Raw genomic sequence first — 10,316 nt, 5'->3', positions numbered from 1 at the left:
AGGCCCTGCACTTGCCACCCCAGAAAAATATCTCATCTCCAAAGAAGGATTCTTCCGCTAACGGTTGAAAAGGGCTCCCGTTCTTGAAACAGCGGTGAAAGGATGGTGAAATATTACTGAAAACAATCCTATCTTCCAAGGCTCCTGTTCTTGCTATGGGAAACAGCAAGTTACCTGGGCCTCAGCAGAGGTTTCTCTGCAAAAAGCATCATAGGCTTCAGGATGCAGAGACCGACCTCATGACTATTACGGTGCCAAACGCCATGGAAATGGCAAATAATTACCAACACACTGGTCATTTCAAAGTGTCAGGATGAAATCTGAAGCACGATCCACACTTTTCCCATCTCATGCAAATATGCACTTTCCAACTCTGGAGGTAAACAAATCAAAGGCAGGGCCTACAGAAGCCCCGCGCTTACACCCCACCCAGAAATCTCAACTACCAGGCAGCATTCTTATGCTAATGCGAGAACCCTGCTTGGGTTTTGAAAATAATGCTGAAACCACAACGGAATAATACTTAAAAGAACACTTTCTTGGTCGTCTCTAGGACCAACTATTGGAAATGCCAAGATTAATGGGCCTCAGCCTGTTTCGTCTGTGAAGACTCTGGTATGCCTAAGGATGCAGAGACCAGCCTTATGACAATTACGGTGAAAAGTGCTTCGGAAAAATACCAAATAGTTCTCCACTTAGCGGTTCTTTCAAAAGTTGGGCCACACACCTCTTGGAAAGGTCGAGTTACTTTGGCCTAGCCTTCAATTTGTCTGGAGAAGCAATCGCCATTCCTAGCTGATGAATCAAATGATTCTGAAAGGAAATGTGAAAAGTGCGGATCCTGTTTCAGTCTTTAGACTGAAACAGGATCCGCACTATTCACCTGTCCCACAAAGGCGCACTTCTCATGTCTGGCGCTAGTCCAACAAACCCAGGACTGACAGAGGCCCTGCACTTGCCACCCCAGAAAAATATCTCATCTCCAAAGAAGGATTCTTCCGCTAACGGTTGAAAAGGGCTCCCGTTCTTGAAACAGTGGTGAAAAAATTGTGAAATAATACTGAAAACAACCCTATCTTCCAAGGCTCCTGTGCCAGCTATGGGAAATAGCAAGTTACCTGGGCCTCAGCAGAGGTTTCTCTGCAAAAAGCATCATAGGCTTCAGGATGCAGAGACCGACCTCATGACTATTACGGTGCCAAACGCCATGGAAATGGCAAATAATTACCAACACACTGGTCATTTCAAAGTGTCAGGATGAAATGTGAAGCACGATCCACACTTTTCCCATCTCACGCAATTATGCACTTACCAACAATGGAGGTAAACAAACAAAGGCAGGGCCTACAGAAGCCCCGTGCTTACACCCCACCCAGAAATCTCAACTACCAGGCAGCATTCTTTGCTAATGCGATAACCCTGCTCGGGTTCTGAAAATAATGCTGAAACCACAACGGAATAATACTTAAAAGAACACTTTCTTGGTAGTCTCTAGGACCAACTATTAGAAATGCCAAGATTACTGGGCCTCAGCCTGTTTCGTCTGTGAAGACTCTCGTATGCTTAAGGATGCAGAGACCAACCTTATGACAATTACGGTGAAAAGTGCTTCCGAAAAATACCAAATAGTTCTCCAGGTAGCGGTTCTTTCAAAAGTTGGGCCAGACACCTCTTGGAAAGATCGAGTTACTTTGGCCTAGCCTTCGATTGGTCTGGTGAAGCAATCGGCATTCCTAGCTGATGAATCAAATGATTCTGAAAGGAACGGTGAAAAGTGCGGATCCTGTTTCAGTCTTTAGACTGAAACAGGATCCACATAATTCACCTGTCCCACAAAGGCGCACTTCTCATGTCTCGCGCTAGTCCAACAAACCCAGGACTGACAGAGGCCTTGCACTTGCCACCCCAGAAAAATATCTCATCTCCAAAGAAGGATTCTTCCACTAACGGTTGAAAAGGGCTCCCGTTCTTGAAACAGTGGTGAAAGGATGGTGAAATAATACTGAAAACAATCCTATCTTCCAAGGCTCCTGTGCCAGCTATGGGAAATAGCAAGTTACCTGGGCTTCAGCAGAGGTTTCTCTGCAAAAAGCATCATAGGCTTCAGGATGCAGAGACCGACCTCATGACTATTACGGTGCCAAACGCCATGGAAATGGCCAATAATTACCAACACACTGGTCATTTCAAAGTGTCAGGATGAAATCTGAAGCAAGATCCACACTTTTCCCATCCCACGCAAATATACACTTACCAACTTTGGAGGTAAACTTATCAAATGCAGGCCTGACAGAAGCCTCGCCCTTACACCCTACCCAGGAATCTCAACTACCAGGGAGGACTCTTATGAGAATGCGAGAAACCTGATCGTGTTCTGAAAACAATGGTGAAACCACAGTGGAATAATACATAAAAGAACACATTCTTGGTAGTCTCTAGGACCAACTATTGGAAATGCCAAGTTTACTGTTCCACAGCCTGCTTTCGTCTGTGAACATTCTCGTATGCTTAAGGATGCATAGACCAACCTTATGACAATTACGGGGAAAAGTGCTACGATAAAATGCCAAATAGTTCTCCACCTAGCGGTTGTTTCAAAATTGTGACACAACTCTTGGAAAGATCGAGTTACTTTGGCCTAGCCTTCGATTGGTCTGGAGAAGGAATCGCCATTCCTAGCTGATGAATCAAATGATTCTGAAAGGAGCGGTGAAAAGTGCGGATCCTGTTTCACTCTTTAGACTGAAACAGGATCCGCACTATTCACCTGTCCCACAAAGTCGCACTTCTCATGTCTGGCGCTAGTCCAAAAAACCCAGGACTCAAAGAGGCCCTGCACTTGCCACCCCAGTAAAATATCTCATCTCCAAAAAGGATTCTTATGCTAATGGTTGAAAAGTGCTCCCATTCTTGAAACAGTGGTGAAAGGATGGTGAAATCATACTGAAAACAATCGTATCTTCAAAGGCTCTGTTGCCAGGTATGGGAAATACCAAGTTACCTGGGCCTTAGTAGAATTTTCTATGCGAAAAGCATCATAGGTTTAAGGATGCAAAGACCAACTTTATGACAATTATGGTGAAAAGTGGTACGGAAAAGTACCAAATACTTCTCAACCTAGCAGTTATTTAAAAGTTGTGCCACATACCTCTTGGAAAGATCGAGTTACTTTGTCCTAGCCCTCCATTGGTCTGGAGAAGGAATTGCCATTCGTAGCTGATGAATCAATGATTCTGAAAAGAACATTTAAAAGTTTTGAAACAGGATCCGCACTATCCACCTCTCACACAAAGGCACACTTCACATTTTTGGCGCTAATCAAACAAACCCATGACCGGCAGAGGCTCTGCACTTGCCACCCCAGAAAAAATATCTCATCCCCAAAGAAGGATTCTTAGCCTGATGGTTGAAAAGTGCTCCCGTTCTTGAAACAGTGGTCAAAGGATGATGAAATAATACTGAAAACAATCGTATCTTCAAAGGCTCTGGTGCCAGGTATTGGAAATACCATGTGCCCTAGGCCTCAGTAGAGTTTTCTCTGCAAAAAGCGTCATAGGCTTAAGGATGCAGAGACCAACCACTATTACGGTGCAAATTGATATGGAAATGGGAAATAATTACCAACATACTGGTTATTTCAAAAGTGTCAGGATGAAATCTGAAGCATAACCCACACTTTTCCCCTCTCACGCAAATATGCACTTACCAAGTCTAGAGGTAAAATATCAAACACAGGGCTGACAGAAGCCCCGCACTTACACCCCACACAGAAATCTCAACTATGAGGAAAAAGTCTTACGTTAATGCGAGAAACCAGCTCTGGTTATGAAAATAATGGTGAAACCACAGTGGAATACAACTTAAAAGAACACTTTCTTCATAGACTCTAGTACCAACTATTGGAAATGCCAAGTTTAGTGGGCCTCAGCATACTTTTGTCTGTGTAAACTATCGTATACTTAAGGATGCAGACACCAACCTTATAACAATTATGGTGAAAAGTGCTATGGAAAAATACAAATAATTCTCAACCTAGCGGTTATTTCAATAGTTGTGCCACACACCTCTTGGAAATATCGAGTTACTTTGACCAACTTTAGATTGGTCTGGAGAAGGAATCGCCCTTCCTAGCTGATGAATCAAATGATTCTGAAAGGAACGGTGAAAAGTGCGGATCCTGTTTCAATCTTTAGACACTGTTCAACTCTCACACACAGGCGCACTTCTCATGTCTGCCGCTAGTCCAACAAATCCAGGACTGACAGAGGCCCTGCACTTGCCAACCCAGAAAATTATTTCATCTACAATGAAGGATGCTTATGCTAATGGTTGAAAGGTGCTCCCATTCTTGAAACTATGGTGAAAGGATTGTGAAATAATACTGAAAACTATCGTATCTTCAAAGACTCTGGTGCCAGGTATGGGAAATACTAAGTTACCTGGTCCTCAGTAGAGTTTTCTCTGCAAAAAGCATCATAGGCTTAAGGATGCGGAGACTAACCTTATCACTATTACGGTACAAAGCGCTATGGATAAGGGAAATAATTCCCAACATACTGGTTACTTCAAAAGTGTCAGGATGAAATCTGAAGCATGATCCACACTTTTACCTTCTCACGCCAATAGGCACTTACCAAGTCTAGAGGTAAACAAATCAAACACAGGGCTGACAGAAGCCCGGCATTTACATCCCACACCGAAATCTCAACTAACAGGAAGGCCTCTTATGCTAATGCGTGAAACCTGCTCTGGATCTGAAAGTAATCGTGAAACCACAGTGAAATAATACTTAAAAGAACACTTTCTTTACAGTCTCTAGTACCAACAATTATAAATGCCAAGTTTACTGGGCCTCAGCATCTTTTCTCTGGGAAATCTATTGTATTCTTAAGGATGCAGACATCAACCTTAAGACAATTATGGTGAAAAGTGCTAGGAAAAAATACCGAATAGTTCTCAACCTAGTGGTTATTTCAAAAGTTGTGCCACACACCTCTTGGAAAGATCGAGTTACTTTGGCCTACCCTTCGATTGGTCTGGAGAAGGCATCGCCATTCCTAACTGATGAATCAAATGATTCTCAAAAGAACGGTTAAAAGTTCTGAAACAGAATCCGCACTATTCACCACACACAAAGGCACACTTCTCATGTGTGCAGCTAGTCCAACAAACCCAGGACTGACAGAGGCCCTGCACTTGTCACCTGAGAAAAATATCTCATCTCCAAACAAGGATTCTTATGCTAACGGTTGAAAAGTGCTCCCAATCTTGAAATACTGGTGAAAGGATGGTGAAATAATGCTGAAAACAATTGTATCTTCAAAGGCTCTGGTGCAAGGTACCGGAAATACCAAGTTACCTGGGCCTCAGTAAAGTTTCCTGTGCGAAAAGCATCATAGGCTTAACGATGCAGAGACCAACCACTATTATGCTGAAAAACGCTATGGAAACAGCAAAACATTACCAACATACTGGTGATTTCAAAAGTGTCAGGATGAAATCTGAAGCATGACCCACACTTTTCCCATCTCACGCAAATATGCACTTACCAACTCTGGAGGTAAACAAATAAAACACAGTCCTGACAGAAGCCCCGCAGTTATTCCCACACAGAAATCTAAATTAAGAGGAAGGATACTTATGCTAATGCATAAAACCTGCTCAGGTTCTGAAAATAATGTTGAAACCACAATGGAATAATACTTAAAAGAACACTTTCTTTATAGTCTCTAGTACCAACTATTGGAAATTCCAAGTTTACTGGGCCTCAGCACGCTTCTCTCTGTGAAAACTACTGATTTCTTAAGGATGCGGAGAACAACCTTATGACAATTATGGTGAAAAGTGCTACGAAAAAATAACGAAATAGTTCTCAACCTAGCGGTTATTTCAAACGTTGTGCCACACACCCCTTGGAAAGATCGAGTTACTTTGGCCTAGCCTTCGATTGGTCTGGAGAAGGAATCCCCATTCCTAGCTGATGAATCAAATGATTCTGAAAAGAACAGTTAAAAGTGCGGATCCTGTTTCAGTCTTTTAGACTGAAACAGGATTCGCACTATTCACCTCTCACAAAAAGGCGCAATTCTCATGTCTGGCGCTAGTCCAACAAACCCAGGACTGACAGAGGCCCTGCACTTGCCACCCCAAAAAGAAAAATTCTCATCTCCAAAGAAGATTTCCTATGCTAACGCTTGAAAAGTGCTCCTGTTGTTGAAACAGTGGTGAAAGGATGGTGAAATAATACTGAAAACAATCGTATCTTCAAAGGCTCTGGTACAAGGTTTGAAAAATACCAAGTTACCTGGGCCTCAGTAGAGTTTTCTCTGTGAAAAACAATGTAGGCTTAGGTATGCAGAGACCAACCTTATCACTATTACTGTGAAAAACGCTATGGAAATGGCAAATAATTACCAACATACTGCTTATTTCAAACGTGTCCGAATGAAATCTGAAGCAAGATCGACCCTTTTCCCATTTCAGGCAAATATGCACTTACCAACTCTGGAGGTAAACAAACCAAAAACAGGGCTAACGGAAGCCTCGCACTTACACCCCACACAGAAAACTCTACTACGAGGAAGGATTCTTACGCCAATTGGCTAAACCTGCTCTGGTTCTGAAAATAATGGTGAAAATACAATGGAGTAATACTTAAAAGAACACTTTCTTTATAGTCTCTAGTACCAACTGTTGGAAATGCCAAGTTTACTGGGCCTCAGCATACTTCTGTCTGTGAAAACATCGTTATTCTTAAGGATGAAGAGAACAATCTTATGAAAATTATGGTGAAATGTGCTACGAAAAAACACCAAATAGTTCTCAACCTAGCGGTTATTTCAAAAGTTTTGCCACACACCTCTTGTAAAGATCGAGTTACTTTGGCCTAGCCTTCGATTGGTCTGGAGAAGGCATCGTCATTCCTAACTGATGAATCAAATGATTCTGAGAAGAACAGTTACAAGTTCTGAAACAGGATCCGCACTATTCACCTCTCACACAAAGGCGCACTTCTCATGTCTGGCGCTAGTCCAACAAACCCAGGACTGACAGAGGCCCTGCACTTGCCACCCAGAAAAATCTCTCATCTCCAAAGAAGGATTCTTATGCTAACACTTGAAAAGTACTCCCGTTCTTGAAACAGTGGTGAAAGGATGGTCAAATAATACTGAAAACAATCGTATCTTCAAAGGCTCTGGTGCCAGGTATGGGAAACACCAACTTACCTGGGCCCCAGTAGAGTTTTCTCTGCGAAAAGCATCATAGGCTTAAGGATGCAGAGACCAACCTTATCACTATTACGGTTAAAATGCTATGGAAATGGCACATAATTACCAACATACTGGTTATTTGAAAAGTGTCAGGATGAAATCAGAAGCACGATCCACACTGTTCCCATCATATGCAAATATGCACTTACCAACTTTGGAGGTAAACAAATCAAACACAGGGCTCACAGAGGCCGCGCACTTACAACCCACACAGAAATCTCAACTACCAGGCAGGATTCTTATGCTAATGGGAGAAACCTGCTCTGGTTCTGAAAGTAATAGTGAAACCGCAGTGAAATAATACTTAAAAGAACACTTTTTTATAGTCTCTATTACCAGCTATTGGAAATGCCAAGTTTACTGGGCCTTAGCGTACTTTTGTCCTTGAAAACTATCGTATGCTTCAGGATGCAGAGACCAACCTTATGACAATTATTGTGAGAAGTGCTACCAAAAAATACCAAGTAGTCTCAACCTAGCAGTTATTTCAAAAGTTTTGCCACACACCTCTTGGAAATCTGGAGTTACTTTGGCCTAGCCTTCGATTGGTCTGGAGAAGGAATCGCCATTCCTCGCTGATGAATCAAATGATTCTGAGAAGAACAGTGAAAAGTGTGGATCCTGTTTCAGTCTTTAGACTGGTGTCTCCTTAACTAGTTTCAGCCCCCAATACTATTTCCACCTGGGTCCTATTAGTCTCCCGCAGAACTAGGCTTTCACAGAGCACACTTTGGGAAACACAGCTCAAATGTGCGAGCAGCAAACCCTACACCTGAATTAGGGTCTGCACAGAACTCTCAGTTTTCTCTGCTAATATAACTGAGGTACAAATTCACTTTTACAAGAGGATCTGAGGTGTCAAATACATTTCCCTGCAAGCAAGCAAGTTTGCTGAGCATATGAATCAGCCATGCAAAAGGGTAGTTGTGGCTGGTTCCCTGGGGAACTTCAGGCTGGCTGGGCCACTGAGAGAGCCGGGCAAGGGGAGGGAGTGCCACCCGACCCCTGTGCTCTCCTGGGAACTCTGACCAGGCCCACCACTGTCACAGGGCCTCATGGGGAATCAGGATGCAAGTCCTTCTTCCACTGTGGTTTCACTATTATTTCCACAACCAGAGCAGATTTCATCCATTAGCAAAAGAATCCTTCCTCGTAGTTGAGATTTCTGTGTGGGGTGTAAGTGCGGGGCTTCTGTCAGTCCTGTGTTTGATTTGTTTACCTCCAGAGTTGGTAAGTGCATATTTGTGTGTGATGGGAACAGTGTGGATTGTGCTTCTGACTTCAACCTGACACTTTAAACTGAAAAAGGATCCACACTATTCACCTCTCACACAAAGGCGCACTTCCCCTGTCTGGCGCTAGTCCAACAAACCCAGGACTGACAGAGGCCCTGCACTTGCCACCCCAGAAAAATATCTCATCTCTAAAGACGGATTCTTATTCTAACGGTTGAATAGTGCTCCCGTTCTTGAAACAGTGGTGAAAGGATAGTGAAATAATACTGAAAACAATCGTATCTTCAAAGGCTCTGGTGCCAGCTCTGGGAAATACCAAGTTACCTGGGCCTCAGTAGAGTTTTCTCTGCGAAAGGCATCATAGGCTTAAGGATGCAGAGACCAACCTTATCACTATTACGGTGAAAAACGCTATGGAAACGGCACATAATTACCAACATAGTGGTTATTTCAAAAGTGTCAGGATGAAATCTGAAGCACGATCTACAGCTTTCCCATCTCACGCAAATATGCACTTACCAACTCTGGAGGTAAACAAATCAAACACAGGGCTGACAGAAGCCCCGCACTTACACCCCACACAGAAATCTCAACTAGGAGGAAGGATTCTTATGCTAATGCATGAAACCTGCTCTGGTTCTGAAAATAATGGTGAAAATACAATGGAGTAATACTTAAAAGAACACTTTCTTTATAGTCTCTAGTAGCAACTATTGGAAATGCCAAGTTTACTGGGCCTCAGCATACTTATGTCTGTGAAAACTTTCTTATGCTTAAGGATGCAGAGACCAACCTTATGACAATTATGGTGAAAAGTGCTATGGAAAAATACCAAATAGTTCTCAACCTAGCAGTTATTTCAAAGGTTGTGCCGCATACCTCTTGGAAAGATGGAGTTACTTTGGCCTACCCTTCGATTGGTCTGGAGAAGCAATCGCCATTCCTAGCTGATGAATCAAATGATTCTGAAAGGAACGATGAAAAGTTTGGATCCTTTTTCAGTCTTTTTTTTTTTTTTTTGTGTTCCTGGACCGCCTAGAATCACGATGAAGATGGACTTGCATCCTGATTCCCCATGAGGCCCTGTGACAGCGGTGGGCCTGGTCGGCGTTCCCAGGAGAGCACAGGGCTCGAGTGGCACTCCCTCCCCTTGCCCGGCTCTCTCAGTGGCCCAGCCAGCCTGAAGTTCCCCAGGGAACCAGCCGCATCTACCCTTTTGCATGGCTGATTCATATGCTCGGCGAATCTCACTGGCTCACAGGCAAATGTATTTGACCCCTCGGATCCTCTTGTGAAGTCAACTTGTACCTCAGTTATATTAGCAGAGAAAACTGAGAGTTCTGTGCAGACCCTAATTCAGGTGTAAGGTTTGCTGCTCACGCGTTTGAGCTGTGTTTCCCAAAGTGTGCTCTGTGAAAGCCTAGTTCTGTGGGAGATTAATAGGACCCAGGTGGAAATAGTATTGGGGGCTGAAACTAGTTCAGGAGACACTAGGTGAGGTGAATGTGAATTGTTGCTTGGATGCAGGACTTCTCAGTGCCTTTATGCTGCTGTGCATTGGGAATCTCCAAGGCAGGAAGGGTGATGAACTGCAGTTTCTCCAAACTGACCTTATCCTAAAGCCATTCCTCAGTGGGAGGTCTGGGGGCATTACTACTCTGCTGAACACAGTTAGGGAAATGCTGGTCTAGAATTGTAGAAACCACAGTGCTCTCAGGTCTTTGCACATGGGGCCGTACCATGTAATGTCAAGAGGCTTTGGGGAGTCGGGGAGGTAAGGCCCAAGGTCTCCCCTGCAGTTGTGGGGCTC

General features: G+C 43.5%; 1 protein-coding gene across 1 annotated transcript in view; it reads right to left on the bottom strand.

Moving 5' to 3' along the window:
• Positions 1 to 9,547: 9,547 nt before the first annotated feature.
• Positions 9,548 to 10,316, bottom strand: part of LOC123649064 (tyrosine-protein kinase SRK2-like) — a 178,001-nt gene continuing 177,232 nt past the window's right edge. Inside the window, 1 exon segment of the mRNA XM_045566989.1 lies at positions 9,548 to 9,606. Coding sequence (XP_045422945.1) covers positions 9,548 to 9,606 — 59 coding nt within the window.

The sequence above is a fragment of the Lemur catta genome, chromosome 13 (genome assembly GCF_020740605.2).
Source record: "Lemur catta isolate mLemCat1 chromosome 13, mLemCat1.pri, whole genome shotgun sequence".
NCBI lineage: Eukaryota > Metazoa > Chordata > Mammalia > Primates > Lemuridae > Lemur > Lemur catta.
The sequence above is the reverse complement of the archived record's forward strand: the minus strand, read 5'-3'. Positions and strand labels throughout refer to the sequence as shown.